Source organism: Grampus griseus (genome assembly GCF_964374135.1).
Source record: "Grampus griseus genome assembly, chromosome: Y".
Lineage (NCBI taxonomy): Eukaryota > Metazoa > Chordata > Mammalia > Artiodactyla > Delphinidae > Grampus > Grampus griseus.
The window spans coordinates 7,074,740-7,101,462 of record NC_139016.1 but is presented as its reverse complement, the minus strand read 5'-3'; the positions used below and the strand labels follow the sequence as shown (position 1 = coordinate 7,101,462).

General features: G+C 53.3%; 1 protein-coding gene across 2 annotated transcripts in view; it reads right to left on the bottom strand.

The window, feature by feature from the left end:
- The window catches only part of LOC309817737 (protein Shroom2-like), a gene marked incomplete at its 5' end in the record, with an annotated part of 133,082 nt that overhangs the window by 761 nt on the left and 105,598 nt on the right, over nt 1–26,723 (bottom strand). The window contains 4 exons of one of the 2 annotated variants that reach the window (XM_082647011.1): nt 2,238–2,510; nt 7,058–7,229; nt 8,318–8,836; nt 12,984–13,637. In XM_082647011.1, the coding sequence (XP_082503137.1) occupies nt 2,238–2,510; nt 7,058–7,229; nt 8,318–8,836; nt 12,984–13,637 (1,618 nt within the window). Of the gene's footprint in view, nt 1–2,237; nt 2,511–7,057; nt 7,230–8,317; nt 8,837–12,983; nt 13,638–26,723 lie in introns of those variants that run through there. The other variant, XM_082647012.1, reaches the window with a different exon arrangement.

Below are 26,723 nucleotides of genomic sequence, written 5' to 3'. Positions count from 1 at the left end.
TCCCTGCCGATACCGTGGCCAAACGGACACAAGGCGCAGGTTCTAAAGAGACTCAAGGGCAGGACTGCTAGACCCTGCCGGCAGACGGAGCTGCAGCCCGGGAGCAAAGCTGTAGCCGAGGCCGTGAGAGGGGGCGGCGGGGCGGCGGGCGAGACCGCGCCTGTCGGGGAGGTGCCCTCTCTCCTTCCGAGGGTCCCGCCCTGGGTCACACAGACGCCCCCGTTTCCAGAACGCAGCACTCGCTGTCTGCCCACAGGGCGCGCCCCTACTTCCCCTGCCCTCTCTAATGAAAACTGAGGGGGGGGACAGGTGAACGCGGTAGATGTCTGCAAGTGCCGGCTGGCAGAAGCCACGGACGCCCTGTCCTCGGTGCGAGTTTCTGACACCAGCAGGGCCACCTTGCAGCTTGGACATTCTACCCACGGCCACGCATGAGCATCCCGGGTGCGCGAGTGCTCTGCAGAGCGCCGATCCACAGAAAGAGCTCAGAAAAGGTGAGCTGCTATGAAACGGAGGCTGACAGCAGAAGCTGCTCCTGGGGTGAGGCTTCCGGGAAGTGCCCCTGACTGCACAACCTTTCGGGGTCACCTGTTCCGGGGGACACCTTGAGCTTCAGGTGCTTGTGAAACAAAGACAATGTATTTTCACGGCAAGAGGCAAGGTATAAGGCCAATTCTTGCCAACCAAAAGGGAAACAGACCTCAACTGATGCGAGAAATGCGGTTCGGGCCACTAAGGTCAGCTGGGCTCCCTGGCAACTAGAAGCTGCTGATGGGAGGGAGGGATTCACGTGTCTGCATCTGCCCACGTGCTCATTTTCTACCTGGGAAGACAGGGGAAGCGGCCTACAGCCTGAGGCCACATCTTTTCACTCGTTAGCGTGCCTGTCTCTGCAAACCGCAGCTTTCCCAAGCCCTGGCTGCCGGACCCGGAGATGTTCATCTGGCACCGGCCACACGGGAGGCTAGCCCACTGTGCTGCCCCTGGACGTGGTGACTGAGCACTCCTTTGGGTCCACGAAGGTGACGCTGCATCAGCCACACACAGCCACGGGGGAGAGCGCCTGTCTGCTTCTCCTCCCTCCCACGGCCCCCCTAGGGATGCAGTTAGGAGCTATGCAGCCAGGTCCCCAGGAGGACCACGGTCCCCGGTGTGTGACTGCTTCTACTTCCTCCAATTCTAAGTAAGGCTTGGTCAGTCCCAAGCAAGGGGAGATAAGGATGAGCTGAGCTGCAAAGATATTACTATTTTTCATTTAATCGATCCTTGAGAGTTTACTATTTCGATTACAAGTAAGTCTCTCTTTCCCATTCATGTTATTTCCCTAAGTTCTTTCAGATAAACTGGGCAAAGACGGCAAGAGCAGCAAAATGGAATGCGAACGTAACCCAAGGGGATCGGGGTCCAAGGGGATCGGGGTCCAAAGCCCGTTACTTTTTCGACCCTTATGCAATACGTTCCGTGATTGATAGTCACTAACGACTTGGCTAAGCACAAAAGATCACGGGCTCAAAGCCACGCGCTTTGTAAGATCTTTCTGTGTAACCTGAAACCACTCTCACCTGGAGTCCAGGGGGAGGGGTGCCTTTTCTGCTCCCCTTGTAGAGAAGTTAAGGTGCTTTATTAATGATGAAGATGATCATTTTGAAGGCCTATTATGTGGAAAGAAGCAAACTAGATGTGCTCCTGCTACCTGACCTACGAAGTAGTAAAGCCTGTAAGGTAGACGGTGTCGTGTGTGCAAAGAGCAGACACGCAGACCCACTAAGAAATGTCCCAAGTTGCACTGCTGTGAAGGGAGGAGGAAAGCAGAGCAGCTCTTAGACTCATTCTAGACCCTGCGGCCCTCTTGTGAAGTCCCAGCAACCAAGTCACCATCAAACGGCACTGTCACTGGGGGCCGAGGACTCGTCAGGCAGTGGGGGAGCTCCACTTACCCACTTACCTGCGGTGGGGAAAGGTTACTAGGAAGAGACCGACACTAGCAGCGGTCGTGAGACTATACGAGAAGAGGTCCACTCTCCCGGACGCGCGCCGCGCCGCCTCCCCCCCACCCCACCCCCCCACCCCCGCTACAAGGACGGAGCGAGCAAGCCCTGGGCGTTCAACGGCGTCTTGCGCTACGAGGCGGACAGGTGGCCGCGGCGGCTGAACGAGGCTTCCCGGCGGTCTGCTCCACCCCCCACAGGAAAGCCACACCCCGCCGCGCCTTCCAGGTCAGCCCTGGCCATAGTTACCCGATCGCCAGGAGCAGTGCCGTCGTCCAGATTGTTGAGGGCGTTTTCCACGCGGGCCAGGCGGCCGGACAGCGACAGCAGGAGGTTCACCACCTTGTCCAGGTCCCCGATGAACATGCGGAACTTGTCGAACTCGTTGGGCTTGCAGACGGCCTTGGCCAGGGCCTCCACCTCGTCGCCCAGCGCGCTGTTGGCCTGCATGTCCTCCCGCAGGCTCTGCCGCGCCTGCCGCAGCACCTGCAGCTTGCGACCGATGCTCTCGATGAGCTCCTGCTGTGGGCACAGGGCAGGGGACACGGTCAGGGCCACCTTGCGGCACCCCCTCACCCATCCCGGATCTGCGGGCCACTCAGCTCAGCCGCGCGGCAGCTTGTTTGGCATCAGTAAATAACAGGGGGACTTCCCCGGGGGCGCAGTGGTTGGGAATCCGCCTACCAATGCAGGGGGCACGGGTTCGAGCCCTGGTCCGGGAAGATCCCACATGCCGTGGAGCAACTAAGCCCGTGCGCCACAACTACTGAGCCTGCGCTCTAGAGCCCGTGAGCCACAACTACTGAAGCCCAAGTGCTGCAACTACTGAGGCCCACGCGCCCAGAGCCCGTGCTCCACAACAAGAAGCCACCGCAATGAGAAGCCTGCGCGCCGCAACTAGAGAAAGCCCGCGTGCAGCAACGAAGACCCAACGCAGCCAAAAATAAATATAACTAACTGGGGATGTTTAAGACTAGGGGAAGGATAAGGCCTTCCTGTTCAATCATTGGCGTTTGATTTAGAAACGGAACAGAACAAACCTATTCTCATCCTGTGACTGTCCTATCAGACTATGCAGGAGTGGGACCCCTGGGGCTACTCACGGTAAACCTCGTTTCAGCCTGTATCTTTGCAAGGATTCTCCGGGCCTCTGTGATACCCTGTGCTTGCTTCCTTTGTTTTTTGCTTTTTTTTCTGGCCGCGCTGTGCGGCTTGTGGGATCTTAGCTCCCCGACCAGGGATCACACCCAGGCCCTCAGCAGTGAAAGCGCCGAGTCCTCACCCCTGGACCGCCAGGGAAGTCTCTGCGCTTCCTTCTTTGGCAGTTCCCAATTGGAAGACTTACATGCACACAAGTTATTGAGTCTGGTAGTGAACGTCTGGTACTGAACTCCGTGATTAAAACGTGTCTTCCATGTAGAATGAGCAATAAAAATTAAGACAAATGAAGGATGTCAATGAACTTAGGCAAGTCTTTCACAATAATAAAGTACTGATCTCCATTTGACCAAAATGTAAATAAATGACTTCTTTAAACGTCACGAAATATACATGCTGCAACGTTTACCGTCCCGCCTCTTTTCCCGTGTGCTGTTCCGTGGCATTGAGGCGTGCACGGTGCTGTGGGCTAGCACCGCCACCCATCTCCGCATCCTCTCCATCCTCCGAAACGGAAACTCCGAGCATTCAATACGAGCTCCCCATTCCCCCCCTCCTGCCAGCTCTCGAAATGACTAATTTTTACAGAGCAAAAATGACACGTACAAAGACCTTTTAATCGGTCACCATCCTGAAGTGAAGCGGCACCATGTGGTCCAAGTTGAGGGGCAGAGAAAGCAGATTATCTGTCTCGTGGGTCATCACATTTGAGAAAAATTACAAGGACCGCTCAGAAGGGGTCCAGCAGGGAAGCCTTCCCCAGAAAAACCCTGTTCCCATGACTACGGACGTGCTTCTGCTGTTAAACCCACGCATGGCGGATGCCAACCGGCGGCCCGCCCTGACACGGTGAGCGGTGAAGGGCCAACGGCGAGAAGCAAAGTCACCCGTTGTCCTTTTCGGAACCCTGCTGCCACCCGCCCTGCACGAGTCCGCCAACCTCGTGTCGACGGACACAGCAGGTTACGTGGGGTTTAGGAGGCCAACGCATCCCTGTGCTAGCCCGAGGCTGGGGTGATGAAAACGGAGGCAGTGCTCTGCTGCCCGCACCCAAATGAGGATTAAACAATTAGTTGGAATGTTAAGTCCGATTAGGATTTTTAAACTCAGTCTGTTGCTCCACAGTGAGTAACACTATTTTATGTACAACAGACCCATGAAAATGGTCCGTGCTGTCCACCGCCCCCCCCCCGCCCCGTCCTGGGGCAGTTTCCAAACTCTGGCCCCAGACGGAGTCCGCAGGGCTCGGCAGGGAGAAGGCTCAGTCTCGTGAAACCCTCCAGGATGGTGTCCAGAGCTGAGCAGGGAGCAGTTGCCGCGACCTCCAGGGTTAACATAAAGATGGGTGAAATCCCCGGAGGCTCAGCCCGCTGCTTGGCATGCAGTAGGCGCCTGTCCACAGCCGCTGCCGGCAAGGCTGCAAGTGTGCATGAGAAGCTGCTCCGAGCTCACCGCTACCGTCCGGTAGACACTGCCCCATCCCAGGGACTATTTGGGCAGGAGGGAAAAAAAAAAATCAAACCACCTCGGGAGACCCGCTGAAGCGCTGGAGGCACCCTACACTTCGTATGCCTGATACGGGTGATCTGTGTCTCAGGACGATGCTTCCAAAGAGGGTCTCCATGCAGCACTTTTCCTATCAAGCGAGCCATCAAGTCCTCCCAAGCGCACCTGCACAGCCCTCCCTTCTCCTCGTCCCGTGCACACTTCGTAAGCGCGTGACACCGTAGATATGAGGGCACTGGAAAGGCAGCAGAGGCAGCGCAGCCAGGAGAACAGGACTACTGGGTCAGCGACAGCACTGACCTAGTGCTTAAAGCATTTCCTGCTTGGGGTGAAAGTGCCCGACATACGCTTACTGAACCAAAAGCGTCAGCTGGCTTAGGAAGTTAATCCTGGTGGGGTGATGGGCAGGGGGCAAGCTCACAGTGACTCATGTCAATCCCAAAGCCGGCATCTCGTGCCCCCAAAGAAATCGGGAGAGGCCCCAGACAGATGAAAGGAGCGGTACCAAGGCTGCTGCTTCCCAAATTCAGTACATCATGAGAAACAAAGGCACAGTGTAAAGAACATAGTTCTTTGCATCTAGGGTGTGGACGAAATTAAAACTGTCCAAACTGGATGTTTTTTCTAGGTGTATGAGAATAACACCACTTTGTTTTTTTAAATTCATTATTTTTAAGAACGTGGAAAACACAACCAGAAGAAAGCAAATGGTACCCTGTGCCAGACACAGGGCCTCTAAAATCCCAGGACCAAAACTCTTAGTTTTCATTTCCTTTTTGAATTAAAAAAAGGCTATCACTTCCTAAATTGAAAGTCACTTTCTTTTACACAAGGGTCAGGGTATTTCTTCTGGAATGGGTTTGTCTATCATATTTGAAACCAATCAATGGCATTTTTTAAACAACTAACAATACGAGGAGGTATTAAACATTATCCTTTGCAAGGGTCTTGTCAAAGCAAATTGGTATTTTTTATGAAAGCCCCTTCCAAGATGCTAAGTGTACGGAAAAACGCACCAAATGCTGGTTCCCTCCTTTTTCTCCTGGTGCTGACTACGCATGCTCAAAGCCCCTGGAATTAAACCAACAGCACATGCTATCCTCTGAAACTGACTGCCTTGGGCAATTCCTTTCTCCCTTTATGCTAAATCTTTCCTAAAAAAAAACCAGGTAATCACACCTAGATGTCACAAGTCTGGCCCGTTGACATGCCATAAAGATTTGAAGCTCGTACAGTAGTGAAGACATCGGCACTGATAGCAATAATTTTGTCCCTACCGTGACCTCATGGTTACACGCTATTTCACCTCTGACCTCCTCTCTAATCCTCCCCCTTCCTTGTCCACACAGCTCCAGCTATTGGTCACTGCTGCTTCCCCCACGTGTCACAAAACTCCCACCCCAGGGCCTTTGCACTTGCTGCCCCAACCCCACTCCCCCAGACCCTCCCCAGATCAACCAGACATTCGCTCACATCACTCCAGGTCTCTGTTCATCATCCGCTCATCAGAGCCTTCTCTACAATCATACTCCTTTACCTCTCTCTAGTCCTTCACGCTGTTTTAGTTTTCTGACCACCCGACCTACTCCATTAAGGGTTGGCAAACTTTTTCTATACATGGCCAAACAGTAAATATTTTAGACTTCAGGGACCACACAGCCACTGTTGCAACTACTCAACACTGCTGGTGTAGCGTGAAAGCTACCAGAGACCATATGTAAATGAACGAGTGTGGCCGTGTTGCAATAAAACTGTATTTACAAGAGCAGGTGGGGGGCAGGGGCCCACGGGGCCCTGTTTGTTTTTTTATATTTGTTTTTATGTTGGCTATCCATCTCCTCTGTGAGCACTCAAGTGCCTTCAGGGAAATAAAGACTGACTCCAGTCTGTTTTGTCTACTGCTGTATCCCCAAGTGCCTGGGTGAGTTTTTGGAGTTGAACAGATGATGCTTTTTGGTTAACAACGCACTTCACAATGTACTGTTGAATTTAATTAACATCATCGGATCACAGATGATCACAGATATTTGAAACGGATAGTCAAAGAGGACATGTGCCTTGCGGAAGGTCATACAATTAAGCCCTCTGGATTTAACTGGGGTAGAAGAGACATATCAGTTGACCTTAAAATGAGAGAGACTGGTGGCCACCTAGCTAATTTGACACTGGATCTCATTACAAAGAGATGGCAAAGAGACCCTGGCAGAGAGGCCCAATTTTAGAACAGAAGACTCACCCACAAAGGGCTTAATACACAGGCCCAAATGTCAGCGTCCCACATAGAAGCCCAACACCAACGGCGCTCGGCGCAGGGCCCAGGGTCGGGGTGGAGCCGGGTGCCGCCCCCGGCCGGCCTGCCTGCCAGCCAGCCGGCGCGTTCTCGTTTGGAATTGCAGCTCCCCTACCTTCTTCACCGACAGGTCGTGGTCGGCGTCACTCCCTGAATCCTCTTCGGCTTCTTGCTGGTCCTGCAGGTCTTTCATCTTAATCAGCAGCTCCGCCTTGGGGGCCGATGTGCTGTAGTAGGTGGAGTTGGTGGCCAGGGACACGGCTGCCGGCACACTCAGCTCCTCCTTCCTGGGTAACAGAACATCAGAACACCCGTTAGCTCTGAGCGTACACACAGACGTGCCCGCAAGTCCCACAGCCTGGGCTGTGACCGGCAAATGGTGGTGCTAACGGAAAGGCACCAGCTAGAGAGATGAGACAGCAAGAGTGGGGAAGGAGTAGGTTGTGAGGTCAGAACTAAAACACCCCGCCAGGTGGTGCTCGAAGGCTCGCCCCGGAGGGAGGAGAGTGCAGATGGTATCCGCCGGGAGCCCGAGGTCCATGGGGAGAGGTCTGCCGCTATCCGTAGGCGTGGCCGCACGCCCAAGGTCACCGGGCACCTTTCTACCAGCAGCCGCATTTGCTGCCTCTTGCTACGGCCTGACTTCCTGTCTGCCTGGTACTCCCGCCTACCGTCAGTCAACGATGCTTATGGAGACCATGTACAGAAACAGGAGAGATGTGAGCAGATACACCTTTGTGGGCAGGTGACTGAAGGACGGGCTGGAAAGCGCTCTTTACGAAACCTATTGCAGCAAGTTCACTCCCTCCGTTAAATAAGCAACAACAGAAAGCCTCTTTCATAAACACATATACTAAGAAGTAGTCTCAACTTTCACCCCTCTTGTGACAAGTTTCTCAACTTCCGTACTAGTGACACTTGGGGCCGGACCATTCTTTGATGGGGGGGGGGCGTCCCGTGCAGTGCAGAGCCGCAAGCAGCATCCCTGGTCTCCACCCACTAGATGCCAGGGCACCTCTCCCAGTGGTGGCAACCGAAAGTGTATCGCGACATTGCCAACTGTCCCGTGGCGGGAGACAACAGCCTCCGGCTGAGAACCACCGCCTCATGAGAAGAAGCCCCGTGGGCATCTCCGGAAACGTATATTTTCACATCTTTGCCAGGACCTGACGTCATCATCCCCAGAATGGGCTTTTAATTTCGGGAGGGTGACAGAAGAGCCCCAGAGTGCTCATAAGCACTTATGGAAATCTGTCCCCAAAGAGCAGTCACGAAAACAGACAAAGAGATACACTCCCTCGCCCTTGTAAGCCTAAGAGGCACCGGGCAAAACCACATCCAGCCAGGGGGCAGAACCAGGGCGGCGTCTACTCACTTCTCCTCTGTGGTTCTGGGAGAGGGGATTTTGGGGAGCAGCTTCCTCCGCTGCTGAGCTTCCTCCAAGAGGTGCTCGTCTTTGGGGAAGATGCCCTCCATAAGGTCCATGGTGGTTTTGATCTTCACGCTGGGGTCCAGGATATCCGCCAGGGACTTATCCTTGCCCGCGATCTCGCGGGCCAGCTCCTCCGACTTGAGGTCTTCGGCAGTCCTCTCTTTGGCCTTCACGTAGCTGAGTGTGGGCGTGGAGGCCCGGCTGTCCTTGGCCGTGGGCACCGGGGTGCCAGGGGGCTGGGGCTCGGCGCCCTGGCGGCTGTACAGGCAGAAGCGGGAGTAGGACTGCTCGGACGTGCTAAGCGTCTTGATCTGGTCCCGCTCGAGCCCGCTGGGCAGCACGGGTGGCTCCGGGACGCGGGCCAGGCCCTGGCGGCTCTCCTTCTCGGGCTGGCTTTCCGAGTGCACGATCTTGATGGGCACCATCTTCACCGTGGTGTTGTTGTCCATCACCCGCTCGATTCTGCAAAGAGAAGGGCCGTCTGTTAAAGACACGCTGTACGCCCAGGCACAGACCAGAATTAGAAATTGGATGAGAAATCGGCTGGTTTCCGCATCCCCTTACAGCCTGGGAAGCCTGACTCAAAGGCCTGCAGCGGCCCCAGGGGAGAGGCCTTCATGGTCACTCGTCCCAGGATGGGGAGACCAGGTTGAGGAGTGCCTGCCACCCCTACCTTGATCTCCTAAGCCTCCTGGGCGTGTAGGTGTCTTTCCGTTTTCCAACGGTCACCTGCACGCCTGAAGGCACATCCGTGGGCTTACTGACAGATAGAAGGGCAGTGTGATGCTCATTTGTTTTTAGGTCAATGGCAGAGCCAACGGTAAGAAGCCTGCTCAGTGAGATTTTCTTTTGCAAGGGAGCCCTGCAACAGACAGGGGTGTTTCACAGAATTAGCGCCGGTGCGTCAGCCAGCGTCTCTCACAGCTGGGTGCCTGCGTGGTCCTCGCGGTGGCCGGAGGACTCCTTTAGAACAAGCAGCCGTGTTCTGAGCAGACGCTGAGCGCCGCCCGGTCCTGGTCCCGGTTGGAAGCGTCCTTGGACCCTCGTGCGCCCCGGGTCTCACCCCACCTGCCTGCCACTGCCCCACACTTCGAGCTGCCCTCCACACGGCATTTCATACCAGACAGATAAGAATCCAGCAGCGAACATGGGACACGCTGCTCCTGCGCTATCTTGGAAATGACTCATGCAGGCGTCCTTTTAAAAAAAAATAAAATAAAATAAAAAAAGTTTGTCGGTGAAAGCAGGGGAGGCACCTCGAGCAGCCACATGGAAGAGAAAACGGAAAGGAACGGCCTGGTCGAGGCAATGGGGCTGCGTCAGGGGCCACCCGAAAGCCGGCTGGTGCCGGGGGATCCCCCAGACCAGGGCCGCTGGGACACAAATCCATTTCAAATACCCTTGAAGGACAAATTGGAGAAAGAGAGCCATCTGCTGGTAGCCAGGAGGGAAGGCAAAAGACAGGCCAAAATCATACAACCAACACCCCGACTTGTTCCTAACTCAGCGTAAAACCGTTTCTATGATCTGAATGGACGTAATCTTATGGTGCACAAGGGGCATAACACAACACATTACGGTTCTTTCCTTGTTCCTAAGGGTGGGGCACGCAGGCTACAATGAAATAACTTTATTTTCTTCTCTCCTCCAGCAGAAACCACTGAGAGCAGAGGTGTTTGTTTATTAATCTAGGTGGTCATATATAGTCCCTGTCGTGCCTTCTTGGTGAATAAATTTCAAAAGGCTGTCACTCCGTGCATAATACTGCTGAGACATGCTGAACTTCCGAAGGAAAATTCTGGCATCTTATCAAAGCAAGGACACACAAACAAGAACCCCTCTTCATTCCATTCCTTGCATTCCATGCGTAGAGACCCTCAACTCCTGTTAGGGACTTCAAAGTCAGCCTGTATTTGCATCTCCCCCGGCCCGATTCGTGGGGAAACTTAATTTCCAGCGAAGGAAGACACGAGGTAAAAACAAAAACAAATCCTCCGCAGGTTGTCCTATACTTTCCAACAAAGCATCTCTTCCTGGTCATTTCTAAGCACAAATGATCTCTCCTCTTGAAACCTAGGCAGACTTTCACATTTAAGAAGTCTGATGAACTTCTACCTCAAAGTGAAGACAAAACACAGTGGACAAGACCTTACCGCAGCCAGACCGCACCCGTTCCTCATGGTAAGCCGGACCAGGAGGGATGGAGGATGCGGGCTGTGCTGGGCCTGGCCCCCTCTCCGTGCAGCGGCTCCTCCCAGAGCGCGGGCTCCGTCCAGGTGAGCCGCCGGCCGCCCACAGGGGCCCAGCCCCCCACAGCAAGCAGTCCAACCCGCTGTGCTCACACACCCAGTCCCGAGGGAGCCCTCAGCCCACATGCCACCCTGGCTCTGATAAACCACAACCCCCACAAGGAGATTCTCCAACCACAAGATGCCCGAGGTGACCACAAGACTGTCCGAACGACCCCGAAGCAGCCTCCCAGCTCCATGCTCACACACGCTCCCAAACCCAGAAACCGGCCCCAGGAAATCTCCTGGGAACACTGCTGGGCGCAATGAAATCTCTCATTTTCACTCGCCCGTGCTGCTGGGCATTGTCTCCATGTTGTTGTAAACCAGCAAAACCCTCAAAATTTTAGAAGTTTTTTCATAGTAAGCTTCCTGGCTTTGCAACAGGAGTTGAGGCATTTTTATTCGGAGTGAATGACTCTGAAATTCCCCACAGGGTGGGAAGGCTGCACTTTCTGCCTCGCGGCATCCCTTCCGCGGCCTGGCACGAGGGAGGGCTCTGGACCTGCCTGCTGAATTCGGGAAGGCGTGTCTCAGGGACACAGGAGCTGCTCTGCACCCTGGCTGGTTCCCCAGCAGAGGTAACTGGAGGGAGGGACAGATGAACGCGGAGGGAGATGAGGGGGGCGGGTAGTGCTCAAGAAATCAGTCAGCACACGTGCAGACAAGAAGAGAGTCTCTGAACTGTGCCCAAACACCAGGCAGCTTGCGAGGCCCCGGCCACTGTGTTGCGCTCGCTGCCCGTTGGTGGCTTATGGTGGGTATGGAACCGGCCAGCGCTCGTGTGGAGCGCCGGCCTCAGGTTCGCAGTGTATGCCAAGGGCATGCCACTCTCTCAGGCCCACGCTAACTGGTAACACCCGCTCTGGGGACGGGGACACCGAACTCAGTACAGTATGAGCCACTTCCCACCTCCTGAAGTCTACAGACGTGGTGAGCACTGAGCAAACACGTGGCCCCGTTTCTCTGCAAAGCCGTGGAGCCCGCTGTGCCCAAACCAGCTCCCGAGACCCGAGGGGCCCCGTCACCTTCCCTACAGCGGTACCAACACACTCCACCAACCACACAAACTACTTCATCGCTTCTCCTCCCTTTCAGGGCTGAACAACATTGCCAACAGAAAGGATCTCTAAGTGACACCTGCATTCTGAACGATGCAGAACAGTGCCGGCCCGCAGGTGCAGCCGCATTTGGCCATGCCACGCACGGAGACCCAGGACGCGATCAGTACTGTTTCCTCTCTGTCAAGTTATCTTAAGGGTTAAAAAAAAAAAACAAAGTTCAAGACTCTACAGCGGGGAGATCTAGCAGAACTTTCCATGATGATGAAGTCAGCCATCATCTGGGCTGTCCAGGGTGGTAGCCACTAGCCCCAGAGGGCGCAACTGAGCAACGGGTTTCATTTCATTCTCATTAACTTATATCGCTATGGCCACGTGCGACTGGTAGCTACTATATCAGACGGTACTGACATGCAGGGCCAGGGAATTCTTTGCTGGGGGGCCGTCCTGGGCACTGTAGGATACTAAGCGGCACCCCTGGCCTCCGCCCAACAGATGCCAGGAGCCGAGGAACAAGCCCCACGCCCAACAGCTGTGACGCCCAAAACGTCTGCAGACACGGCCCAGTGTCCTCCTGGGGGCCGCAATGCCATCCCCCCCGGCTGAGAACCAGTGCTCTAGAGAATGAGAAGAAAATTCCCCCCCTTCTATTTCTCATTTCTTGACTGGTCCCTGCCTGACAGCATTCACCAGTGGCTCAGTGGGCACAACCGACAATCCCATGCCGGTGACCCTGAGAACAGCACCATGGGACGGGATCGAGTTTTCCTCTGCTTTAATAAAAGGTAGACACCACCTCAGCCTTTTCATATAAAAAGAACTAGAAAAAAAGGCATGTGGAAATACTGGACATCACGAAAAACACCGATTTTGCTTGAAAGTCTCATGCTTAGGTTAAACTTGATTACAAACAGAACTCAGCTGGGAAAACCAGCCCCGCTGTGCAGAAGCCTGTAGGTAACGCAGCTACCAACCTGTCGGGCTTGGGAACAGGACCAGGGGACAGTCTACTCCCTCCTTTACCTCCCTCACCCCCTGTGGGGCAGGAAAGCCCCCAGCAAGTTAACAATCCAGCTGACCACTCGAGTGGTGGGTTCTCCCCCATGTCAGCCCCCAGGACCCACTTAAACTCCAGGACGGGGAGCCGGGAGCAAGGCGGCAGTGGTTCACCACCCAGGAAAGGAGCGCTGAAAGCCTCCCACGGTGGAAGGGGGCCGGCAGAGGGGAAGAAGGCCTCAGGCCGCCGTCCAGAGACAGTACCTGGTGGAATTATCATCCTGGACGAGCAGCGGGGGTTTGTCCGTCAGCTTCTGCGGCGCGAACTGAGGCGACGGGGAGCGCGAGGTCTCCATGGCGGAGGTCTGCAAGGGCCGGAACTTGGAAAGGAGCGGCGCCTCCCGCCGGGGCCAGCCTGCGCGCTCGTCTACATGCTGCCCGGCCGGCTCCCCCGCAGCCCGCGGGCCATCTGCCGCGGGCCGGGCGGCACTCGGTTTCTCCGCCGAGGCGCCGGGGCTGCAGCGGGCGAGGGCCGGGCGGTCCGAGCACGAGCACACCTCCGGGGCCAGGGGGCGGGGCCTGCCGGGCGCGCCCAGGTGAGCAGGCGCAGGTGCGCCCGCCAAGGGCCTGGGCTCACGCCTGGGCGGCGGCGGCCTCTGTGGGGCGGGCCTCCGGGAGAGCGGGGCGGCGCTCAGGGGCCGGGGGTCCTGCCCCCGGGCGTGCGGGGCGGCAGGCCGGTCCGCGGGCGCGCGTTCCTCCGGGTATCTGTAGTCGCAAGGAAGGGTCCCCGCCCGGCCACGGCCCTCCGGGGGCACCTCGGGAGCTTCCCGGGAGCCAGCTGGTTCAGAGACCTGGGACGGCTGCTGGGGGTCCCGCTGCGCTCCTGGACTGTCTTCTGCACACGGGGCATCTGCTTGTCTAGGGGAGAAGGGAAGAAAAATGAGCCAACGGTTCCAGTTAACATCTTCTCCCCAAACAGGACTACACCCACGTCTCCATAACCTCCTTCAGTCATGTTAAGAAATTCAATCCACATACGTTTGCCTGCGCCTGTCCCCGCTGCGATTCCTAACACAAGGCATCAACGCCAAACCCACACTGGACATTCGCCAGTACGCTGGCGTGTCATACCACAGGACAGGAGGTACGCACGTTACAGACACACACACGTGTACACACAGACTGCAATTTGGGGGCAAAATATAATTCACACAAACATTTAAAAAAACAATGTGTGTAGAAATCCTCAAACTGTGATATTCAGAAATGTTTACTTCATGTTGCAACAATATTTTCACGTGGTTTATTTCGGGAAATTGCCATATACAAAGGGACGGAACTTTCTAAGACGGGCAGCAAGTAAACTGATAAACTTTAAAATCAGTAGTCTGTCGTTAAATAGAAGAAAAACAGAGGCTTCGTTTTGGAAGCTGCAGTGCGACACTGATCTTTCCATACTCATCCATTTCCACATCCGTATCCATTTCTCTCTTTCCCTGAAACGTACTTATATGCGCGCGCGCACACACACACACACCTGCAAAACACATGCAGGCATGCTCCACATGCACGTATAGCTGTGCCGAAGCTACAGCTCGTGGGCGTTATAACAACCATCAAACTCGCAACAAGTCAGCCGGCCACGCCTTTGCTGCTTTCGCTGACACACTTTCTTCCGACCTGACTGAATAATAAAATGAGCCTCTGACTGACCTTTCCGTTCACAGGAAGAGCTGTTCTCCGTTAAGACACCCTCAGAGCTGTTAAAGGAGACCCTAAAAAGGGCAGCAATCAGAGACCCAGTAGGTAGAGCACAAGTGCCAGTAAGAGATGTAACCTACTGCGAAACAAGTGGGATAGAAGACCTCCTCCCCACACACCCTGGCAACCCCTTGGGGCCCTGGACGTGTGTCCTCCTCCCGGGACACGATACCAGGCCTGGGCATTACAGATGTCCCAACCCCATCCAGGCAGCTGTACTCAGAGTCAACTGCTCGTTGCATGTCTCTCTTGCTATGTCCTCAGGAGAAAGGTCCCTTCCAGGTTCAATGGCTGGTCGAGAGTAGACCATGGACCACCCCCAACTCCCCTCCCTTCCCCCATCAGCCAGCTGGGGCCACACTCCCCACTGGCACTACCTCCAGCCCAGAGACAGCAGCTGCAAGGGCTCAGCATCTGCAGGAGGACAGAAGAGAGCCAGACCTGCTGGGACCCTAAAAGGGGCAGAGGTTTGTTCTCTGCTTCCAAATTAAGACAATATTAACCCAGCTCGGGGAAGTTAGGTGTTGTTTATTTTTATTTTTTTAATCTGTACTGGGCACACATTGATGAAAGAAATGCTAACTTACTGAGGTCTGGGAAAGTCATTCCGGCTTACACATAAGTTAACTTGAATTTTATGCTAACTTAAACAGCCTGTTTGTGGCCTAGCAAACATACACTGTACATCTGCATTAATTATTAAAGAAAAGGGCGCACTGACCACAAGTAAAGAACGTCCATGTTAAAAATAAAGACTAAATGCTTCTGTTCCCGGAAAGCCCATGCGGGCGCTCCTTCAATGCTAAGACTCCCTTTCCCAGGTGCCAAGGCCACACTGACTCGCTGTGTACGTGCTGGTCTGTTTTGAAACTGTGAAGCGATGTATTCCTGACTTGTTTAACGTTCTTTGTTTTTGACAAGACGTAAAGCTGTGCCGAACGCCATGCTTCTTGTGAGCAGTTCCTCAGACTACTCTGGGAAGCAGGCTTCTCTGGGCTGTAGTCCTCAGTTTGGCTCAGATAAAACTCTTTTCTATTCCTGTTACAGATTGTTTTTCGATTATTTTCGTTGACAACATTAAACTAGAAGTTATCAAAATAACCCAAACAATGTAATGGATGGTTTAGAGAACAATACACAGCAGCTGTCTGGTTACAAAAGACAGAATGGCATTTAGACGTCATCAAATGGACAACAGTGGGAGAAGTGTGACTCACAGCTCAGATGCCCTGTCACACACTACTTCATCTGGCCTGCCGCGGAAAAGCAAACCTCGTGCCTCCCTTCCATTGAAACCATAGTGCCTCTTAAGACAGTAAAACCTAATTTATGACAATTCATGAACGCCTCCCCAATCTTTCACTTCAAAGAGTTGAGGAACACTTGAACTTTTTTGCTTATTATAAAACTCTTGAACTCTAGCATCCACAGACCCACACGAAAGCACCTGGTACCTATTAAATGAATAGCCACCACCTCATTAAAACGGAGAATTAGATCAGCTACAATTTACTGCTAAAATCTAAGCGTCTTGGGCCATCTGGGTTCATATTTAATATGTTAATTTAAAAGGAACTCTAGGGACTTCCCTGGTGGTGCAGTGGTTAAGAATCCGGCTGCCAATGCAGGGGACACGGGCTCAAGCCCTGGTCCGGTTAGATCCCATATGCCGCGGAGCAGCTAAGCCCCTGTGCCACAACTACTGAAGTCCGCATGCCTAGAGCCCGTGCTCCACAACAAGAGAAGCCACGGCAATGAGAAGCCCGCACACTGCAACCAAGAGTAGCCCCCCCCCCGCCTCGCCACAACTAGAGACAGGCCGCGCACAGCAACGAAGACACGATGCAGCCAAAAGTAAATTTAAAAAATAAAAATAAAAGGAGCTCTATTTGCAAAGTGCCTTAGACAGGACACGCTAAGATCTACCCAGAGAAGGTAGAGGTCACACCTGTAGGAGCAAAGCCCCACTGAGAGTGGGACAGTGACTCAGAGCAAAAGACCTTCTGTCGTCAGCAGGTGCCCCGGGCTCCTTCCTGCCTTACTAGCGCCGCAGCCTTCGCAGGACCTGAGGGCACTCTCTAAGTGAGGGCTGCCTGGCCACTTCTCATTGGAGGAGCACAGTTAGTCCTCTGTGGCCCACCCCACATCTAACTTCACGTGGCAATTTCTGGGCCAAGTTTGTCCTCCACCCCTGATTTTTTCTTGGCTTCCTCCCGAACTTGCAAAGTGAAAGCCATAAAAGCATGAATTGGTTCTTACTGTCCCAGCTGGTAAGAATTCAGGAAATCCAGCTCACAAAGGAAAAAAGGACTAAAGGCGGGAATTTGGGGTTCTACTGGGGTCATATTCCAACCTGTGTTTCTAATAGGTTCCAAGTGACTAGTTTGTACATAACATGGATAATGTGTGTGTGCTTACATATCACATGTGTCGCACGTGTCTGTGTGGTATCCGTGTATATGCACGTATATCCCCTTCTATTGTATCTTCACAGTCAATGGTGATAGCAAGATCCAGACGTAAAGACCAAGAATATACAATGAGTTAAGGACTCTGCACGGGCGAGTAAGCAACTGAGTATCTCCCTGCACGCACTCCAGGGTGGACCCAGGAGCGGGGAGTCAGCAGCGCAAAGGAGAACTGCAAAGGCAGCCGCGATATACGGCTTCGGGTGCTCATTCCCCTGTGGAACACACTCAGGACCTGTTACCAAGGAGACAGCAGCTCCCAGGGCAGGGAGGACAGGCCGGCAGGTTCTCAGCGGCTGAGGATTCCACAGACCCGCAGCCCCCTCTGGGGGCTGGAGCCCAGCAGGCCGACTGGACGCTGTGAAGGACACGGGGAGGAGAAAGGTCCGCGACAGGACTGCAGAGGGAAACACAGCTAATCTGAAGGGGGAAGAGCGCAGGAAAGGCCACCTTCAACACTGCCCAGTAGTGCAAACACCCTGCGAGAGGACACAAACCACTGTTAACAGCCCCAAAAAATGTAATAAAAAAAAAACAATTATAAGTTATGTATCAAATGCTCTTGAAATCCTGTCAACACTGCTCTGATTCAAATCTCCACTTTTTTTTTTTTTTTTGGTACGTGGGTCTCTCACTGTTGTGGCCTCTCCCGTTGCGGAGCACAGGCTCCGGACGCGCAGGCTCAGCGGCCATGGCTCACGGGCCCAGCCGCTCCGCGGCATGTGGGATCCTCCTGGATCGGGGCACGAACCCGTGTCCCCTGCATCGGCAGGCGGACTCTCAACCACTGCGCCACCAGGGAAGCCCTCAAGTCTCCACTTCTGATCATGATGTGGAGACAGCCAGCCCTGTGTCTAAGCACAGGCTGCATCCCTGAGAGGCAGCGGCTCTATTTCCAGATGCCATCTGTTCCTGACGAGCCCGTGACGTCACTGAGTTCCTTGTGTCCTCGGGTGCCAGTGTTCTGCTCCCTGCCGCCCCATCTTCTGCACAGCTGCCCTGCCCTCACACAGGCCCGCGGCTCCGCAAGCCCTGCGGTCTCCCGGTCTCTGGGTAGCCCCTAGCACAGGGCTGGTCACTCTCTCTGATGACTGTACTGTTCACTGGTCTCCACTCTCACCCTGGGGCTGTGAGCACCTCGACGGAGACAGGGAGCCAGGTTTTCTTCTCCAGGGCCTCGCGGGCCATCGTTAGCTACGTGCACTGGGTCACACCACGGCCTGGACGTCTGTTACATGCACAAATGCATTCATGGCTTTCGGTCCCCGGGCAGAAAGGTAAGGAGGGAAGACGCATTTTTTCGGAGATGCAGGCAGCAGGGTTCACATGAGCTTGCATGTGAACATTCCCAACATAAGCAAGTGTTTATGGATCTCCCTGGGATCACTAAGTTAGCACACCTCTGTAAACAGGGTGAGCAATTATCCTCACCAAAGAAGAGAGAAAAATTCCAACTCTTTGGACAACTTAACTCACACAGGCTCCTTCCCTCCCTTCCTAAGTACTTCTGGAATCAATGATCAGAAGAGGACGCACGGCCAAGTGTGACTTGTGCCCACAGCTACGGCTGGAGGCTGTTCCTCCTAACGTGCTCTGGGGCCTGAGGCGGCTAGAGAGAACTAGGCCACGCCCGACTGGGGCTCCCTCGGGCACCCACTTGCAGGCGCAGAAGCACTTACTAGCTATGTGCCGTCGGGCAAGTGACTGTGCCCCCACGGAGGTTCATTCCCTAACCTCCCCGGGTGAACCACAGGCCACATGGGGTCGCTGCGGGCGGGGGCAGAGGCAGACAAAGCCCCTGGTGTGGAAGGACCGGAGTGGGGCTTCCTACCAGCCGGATGCTACAACTGGCACCCACCAGGAAGGGGCCGGCGTGCGGCCGAGCAGACCCCAGAGCAGGTCCCCGCGATACCGACACCCTGTGTACCTTCTCCCCACATCACGGCACAGCACAGGCCCCCGAGCGGGGAAGGGCATCCCAGCGGCAGCCCCCCACCCACCCCGGGGCATCTGTGGGTATGAAGGGCACCACCGGAACTCCGTGCAGTGGAACTGCCTCGTTGCAACAACAGAGAGGGGGAGACAGAACTTCCAGCGGATACCACCACTTAGACTGTACACATGGCCAGCACACCGCCAAGGTCAGCCATGGACCGGGCGGCTGGGTGCTCCGAGAAGTGTGCTTGAGAACGTGCTGCAGACCCAGGGTCCGGGGCCTGCGCTGTCTGCAGAGTGAAATTGCCTGACAGCTGGTGAGACCCGAGGGGCTGCCTTCCAACAGAGACATGCTTCCACCAAGGACCTGAGTCACAGTCCGAGGTTCCTAGAAACCGCACGTCTGTTGGCTGCGGGTGTGAACCACGGTGATTTTGTGAAGTGTCGAACTGTCTGTTAACGATCAGGGACACTGGCGTGTTGGGATGTATCGGGCATCGCCACTCAGGTTGTCTGAAGCCGGAGGACCACCAGGCCTTAGCACAGGGCCAGGGGGCTGGGGGGACACGGGACACCCACACCGTTCCATGTGCAGGTCTCCTGAAGGAGCCGCTGGTGTCGCCAGGGATCTTCCTGTCCCACAAGGAATCCCCAGCAGCCACCCATCGCCTTGGGGAACTGCAGGCTCGTCAGTCTACACGGCACCCCATACAAGCCCAATGAGATGGGGGGCAAGACGTGGGAACCCAAGAGAGGCCGTCAACCAGCTGACCAACCAATCCATTCACCAATGGACAGAAACACATGAGAGTCCGTTCAAACAGCACGGATGCCCTGGAATGACGGCGTTACCACTCTTCTCCCAGGAGACACCAGTTTTCCTTGGCATTTCCCACATGGGGAGCCCCCCAAGGGCACAGGCTGTCCGACTGTCCTTCTCTCTGTTTCCAGGCACAAAACCAACACTGACCAAATGAATGCACAGATATGCCCTCACTGGAGGGCATGCAGGAGGGCCGTGTCCACAAGTTCAGCTCCCAGTGTGTATCCTGGAGGACCACCTTCAGGGAAGACGGTAGCCTGAATCATGCTTCACTTACTCATTTTTCTTTTCTTTTTTGGCTGCACGGCGCAGCTTGTAGGACCTTAGTTCCCCGACCAGGGACTGAACGCCGGCCCTCGGCAGTGAGAGCGCAGAGTCCTAACCACTGGACCACCGGGGAAGTCCCCGGTCATTTCTTCCCTGCAACCTCTCCAGGGAAGCTTCCTCTGCACCAGCCCCCAAGCAGGCTCTCCCTTCCGCGATTCTAATGCCATGTGGGGAAAGCACTTACTTTACAAAACCAGATGAAATGTTACTCCTTCCGTGTCTTAACAGATGGATAAAAAGGTCTGCTGCTTCCTTTGGGTTTTATTTTTGCTTGCAGGAACTTGGATGGTAAGAGGAAAGAACTCGAATTAGAGAGACTGATGTCATTTGTGGTTAAGTGGGAAGAACAGATGAAAAGACGCCACTCACAGATGATCCAAAACCAAATGTGTAAAGGCACTGATTTCTTGAGGGGCTGGTTTCCAGTAACAGAGAACACCTGGGTCCAGAGATGATCACCTGGGACAGCCCCTCAAGTATCCAGCGCTACGTTTTCTTCGAGAATCCATTCCAGGCCTTTCTTACTTCTGTCGCTAGAGACCTTCATTCTTCGTCCCAAGATGTGATCCTTGGAGGTTTTGTTTTTGCTTTGACAGAAATCAGGCAAATCCCCTCTGCCAATCAAAGCTCCAGACCGGTTTCTGTTGCAAAATTATTTTTCAGAAGAAGAGAATCATATCACCATAGACTAACGGAATAAAAATGCTATTTTCATGTGATTTTTTAAGCCAAGTTTTCTTCTGCCTTTCTCTTACTTGCTTTGCTAAAAACATACATTACACACAGTCTTTTGGGCAAGCCTGACACCGATCTGAAATTTTCTTACAACTGGCCAAACTGATTGGATTAAGATGTCTGGAGAGGCGGGGCTGGCCATCAGCAACGCTGGGCCACCTGTCATAGGTGACAATGTGAGTGTGTGCCGTAAGCTGACTCGGCAATCAGGCGGGACACGATCTGTCTTGTGAAGCTGGAGGACAGAAGAGGGTCCTCAGGGATCCACAGTGACCTCCCAGTCCCAGTGCGGAGCTGCTACCTCTTCAGATGGGCACTCAGACCCCTCGGCTCAGCTGCACACAAAGGCAGCCAAGTCGGTCCCACACGCTCAGCCCCGGTCAACCAACAGCTGACCAGAAGACACCTGAAGCGCGGAACAAAACGCAAGCCACAGGCAGGGGAGGCACTCAAAAGCAGCTCCACCTGCCTTTGACCCTACAGCCCCTGCTACGCCCATAGGAGACCACTGTATCCTGTTTGACAGTAGACCAGGCTGTCTAGAGAGCTAAGTGGATACATTAGAAAGTATCCCAGGGCTTCCCTGGTGGCGCAGTGGTTGAGAGTCCGCCTGCCGATGCAGGGGACACGGGTTCGTGCCCTGGTCCAGGAAGATCCCACATGCCGCGGAGCGGCTGGGCCCGTGAGCCATGGCCACTGAGCCTGCGCGTCCGGAGCCTGTGCTCCGCAGCGGGAGAGGCCACAGCAGTGAGAGGCCCGCGTACCGCAAAAACAAAGTATCCCAAACCCACAGAAAAGAACAGAGCAAACTGTAACAAACATCAGAGGCTTTACTACCCTCCCAGGAATAAAGTTACCCTTTCCGTACTCGTTTCCAAAGTTTCCAAAAAGAAAAACTAGAATGCTGCAGATACACAACCCCTTGCCCTTCCCTCCCACCCAGAACCACCCCTGCCCTTACTGCGGAGAGCCGGGCAACATTTTTAGTTTTATTTTTTGGTTTTAAAGCAAGCTATCTATCTATCCATCTGTCTACGCATGACTGCACTGGGTCTTCATTGCTGCATGCGGGCTTTCTTGAGTTGCGGTAGGCGGCGGCTACTCTTTGTTGCGGTGCGCGGGCTTCTCACCGCGGTGGCTTCTCTTGTTGCGGAGCACGGGGTCTAGGCACACGGGCTTCAGTAGTTGTGGCACGCGGACTCAACAGTTGTGGCTCTCGGGCTCTAGAGCGCAGGCTCAGTAGTTGTGGCGCACGGGCTTAGTGTCTCCGCGGCATGTGGGATCTTCCCGGACCAGGGATCAAACCCATGTCCCCTGCCCGGCAGGTGGATTCTGAAACCACTGCGCCACGAGGGAAGTCCTAAAGTTTTTTAGGTAAGAAAATATCCACTGAGTATGTGAGAGAGGATATACAGGCAATCCCCATTATCCGACAATCATCTTGTATTCACAGCCAACCTTATTTCTTCAAACCAACCCCCCCCTCCAATTCTTGTCGAGACTATTCTGAAGAATGCAGATGATGATTTTAGACACACGAATCTAAGCTCTCCTCAGACTTACTCCATCAGAAAGCCAGGCCTGGGCAGATGGAGGTAGGGACCGGGGAGGAAATGCTTGCCTGCAAATCTGTGTCTGACAGAACACCTCCCAGGCAATCTGGATGTCACGCCAGTGTTAGGAAGCTGTGCTTTATGGGACCTCCCTTCCCAACTTCCTTCTCTCTCACTTTTCTATCCACTTTGGGTATTAAAAGCTACTCCTGAAGTTTTCATCCTTGGCGTGGCATGTCTCTCCCCAACTAGATCATCATCATCTGAAAAAAACCAAAACAAAACGATGAGATACCCCTTGGTACCAAGCCTGCAGGGACCAACCCACAGTCGTGCACCAGGACAGGCTTCCCGAACCGTGGCCCAGGGGATTGGGCGCTTGGGCTGTAGTTTGCTGAGCCCTGGTCTAGAAATCAAGGAAGACAGTAATTTTTGCAAAATGCAAACATATGTCAGTGCTCACTTTGATACGCACTCTGCAGGCTATGACAAGAATGCTAGGGAAGGGATTTCAATTACATGGGGGAGCATCTGGGGAGTTTTTTTTAAAACAACGATTTGAATTACTTTTCTGCGCCCCCCTCCTTTTGACCTGCTAGTAGGAGCAATGGTCCCTCGTGACCGTCCACCTGTGAACCAAGGGCACCTCCACAAACTGTCATTCAAAGTCGTGACGGTCCACAAAAAAGGGTGGTGGGGGGGAATTCTGCGGTGGCCCAGGGGTTAGGACTCTGCACTTTCACTGCCACGGCTCCAGGTTCAATCCCTAGTTGGGGAACTAAGATCCTGCAAGCTGTACAGAGCAGCCAAAAAAACCCACAATAATAACCAAAAATGACAAAAACAAAGTCATAAGAGTTAGAAGAAAAATCAGGTCTGGACAGTCGCCGTGATAGATACTATTTTATTACGGCAGACATTTACCTTAGTAACAGTTTTAGGAACATCTAAGTTGTGTCATTTTTATTTAGCCGGTGTCATTTTTTATTAAGTGTGATCTACGGTTGATGAAAACGAAAAAGCTAAAAATGTTAGGGCCTAGGTAACAAGCAACGTATGAATTTGGGTTCACCTTAATTCTTGTCCCTTACAGGTACACGCTCTTCTGAGCCACTTCACTGTTTTAAAAAGGCACGTTTGATTTCCTAGACAGGTAGCTATGGATGTAGGAGGTTTTCACATTCCATAACATTTCCACTTGCATTTTTCTCCACAGCCCATCCCACTTTTATCAAGGTATCAATTACATACCATAAAATTCACTGATTCGAGGTGTACCCGGTGGACGAGTTTGGGTAAATGTGCAGGGCTGTGCGTTCACCACCACAACCGAGCCTAAGTACAATCCCACTGCCTAAGAAAGTTTCCTTTCGCTCTACGGCGGCCATTGCCTGAAATCCTTGTAAGTTACTCAGCACTCTTGTCTGCAAAGATGGCCGACTGTCTGCAGCAGATGTGAAGGATTCAAACTACAGGTCAAACCATATTGCAGTTGTAAGGGGGAAACACCCCATTTCAACACATTAGAGCGTGAATCCATTTACAACATTCACAAGTTACATTTTCTGAAAGCAAAGCCATCTCGCGGTGACTTTTCCGGAATGTTCAAGCGTCCTGTGTGATAGATGACCGGTGACGGGCATGTCCAATCCTCCTGTCTCCTCTACTTCTTCAATTTTACAGACACGCACACATCTTAATTACAGTTAGCATGGAAGGCAGATATGCTTAATTCTCTCCCCCTAAAATTTCCCGTCCTCCCTCCCAACTCAAGGCCAGCCTGCCCGCTTTGATCTGCCAGGTTCCCTCACGTCCGCCCCAAACCAGCTGCCACTCGCCAGTCACCCCCGTTCCTGCACATACACTTCGGACAAAGGCCCTTCCCCGCCCCACACGGCTGGGGCTCCCTTCTCTGCCGCGTGGACACCGTTCCTATTCTTTAAGATCCAAGTGAAGGGAAACTTCTTTGCGATCAAGCGCGTCCCCGGCCTATTGCCAAAGACAAGCCTTTCTGCTCGTGAACCCCCATAAGGATTTAATCTCTACGGGTTTGTCCCTAAACTGTACTTGACGCATCTGTATTATTTTAATTTAATATCACTCCTCTTGGCTAGACTGACAGCACCCACTTCTGTCTTGTCTACCCTGTGTGTCCCGGGTCCTAACAGTGCCTGGCACAAAGCAGGTTTCAGCAACGGCCCAGTGAGGTAACAGGAAGGAAGGTGGGGGGGAGAAGGGGGAGGGAGGGAGGGAGGGAGGGGGGAGGGGGAGGAGGAGGGAGGGAAGGTACAGGACTGGAAGTCAAAGCAGGCAGACTGATTCTCTTGGGCCTTCTGACTACCCTACATCACAGCCATTTACACTTATGTTATGGACTGAATGTTTGTGTCCCCTGAAAATTCATGTTCAATCTTAACCCCCAACATGATGGTATCACATGGCTGGGAAATGATTAGGTTGTAAGGGTGGAGCCCTCGTGAGTGGCATTAGTGCCCGTATAAGAAGACACACAAGAGAGCTTGCTTCCCACCACGCCCCTGCTCTCCACCATGTGAGGACACAGCAGGACGATGGCTGTCTGCCCACCAGGAAAGGGGTCTCACCAGGAACTGAACTGGCCAGCACCTTGATCTTGGACTGTGAGAGATAAATGACCATTGCTGAAGTCACCTGGTCTGTGGTAATCTGTTATGTATTATTCTCCATTACAGCAGAGGGTAAGCGCCTTCAAGGGAGGTGCTCTGTCTACCTGATACGACTTTGCAGGCTCCAGGGCACCTAACCACACGAACACAATCGGTAACCTGTAAGATATTGTACGATGTCACCCAAAGACCTGTCCATTGAGAATGCACTTCTTCTTCTGATCTGGAAACCAACCCACACCCTCAGGAGTCCAGCGTGTCGGAGCTGACGGGCCTGGGAGAGGACTCACGTTGCCCCCTCACCTTACCTGAGAGGTGGGCAGCCCCGGCTCCATCTCCGCTTATGACCACCACGCTGCCCCGACTGCTACAGACACGAGTCCAACGGGCAGATTCCATTAGGGTGACTTGGTCATTAAGGGCAATTCGAACTAACTTGATCTTTCCATAAAACAATGACCATCACAAAAATATTAACTGATTATTGAGAAGCCCTTGGCTCTTTTGAATCTGTTTAGTTTATAGTTCTACGACACCTATTTACCTTATTTCAACATACTTACACCCTCAATGAGCAAATGTTTTGAGGTGACTTATCAGACGAAAACACAGCAGGAGCATTAAAATGAACATAGAAACATCCCAACAAGAGATAATATCTTTTTAAAAAGTGAAAAGGCATAAGGGTGGGAAAGCATCACAAAGAGGCTTGTCATTAGGGTATATGTGCCTCCAATGTCATTAGGTTATATGTGCCTCCAGTGTCATTAGGGTATATGTGCCTCCAATGTGATTAGGGTATATGTGCCTCCAATGTCATTAGGGTATATGTGCCTCAAATGTGACCCTGAGGTTCCTGCCACCCAGAGCAAAAAGGGAGGACGGTGAGTGGGGGTTATTGGGAAAGAGGGCACGTCTCTATTCTCGGGGAGACAAATCTAGTACCAACCTCCACCTACAGAGCTCCACACACCCGAGAAAGCACAGCATGCCCGCCTCACTGATGTCACGAGTCTAAGTGACCCGCCCGACCCCCTGAGTGAGGATTGCAGCGCCCATCTTTTGACTCCTGCTTCCACACGGCATCACCACATTAGACGTTCATCAAACCCGCGGGTTCTTCTCCCAAGCAGTTTTATCTTCTCTGCAAAGCACTGCAAAGTATTTCAGATGGCAGTCTACACCTCACAAGGGATTCAGCCCATAGACCCCCGGGTGGACACCCTTTCTGCAAACACTGAGCCGAGTGCACAGCCACCAGGAGCCAGCAGCCACCAGAATACAAACAGACTGCACAAAGCCACCTGGCAAGGGTGATGATGTGACAGTTAAAAACACTCGTATGGTTTAAAAGAAAATCTAACCACACCAGTCAGAATGGCCATCACGGCTCTCTGACTTCAGCCTATACTACAAACCTACAGTAATCAAGACAGTATGGTACTGGCACAAAAACAGAAATATAGGTCAACGGAACAGGATAGAAAGCCCAGAGATAAACACACGCACCTATGGTCACCTAATCTATGACAAAGGAGGCAAGGATATACAATGGAGAAAAGACAGCCTCTTCAATAAGTGGTGCTGGGAAAACTGGACAGCTACATGTAAAAGAATGAAATTAGAACACTCCCTGACACCATACACAAAAATAAACTCCAAATGGATTAAAGACCTAAATGTAAGGCCAGACACCATGAAACTCTTAGAGGAAAACACAGGAAGAATACTCTTTGACAGAAATCACAGCAAGATCT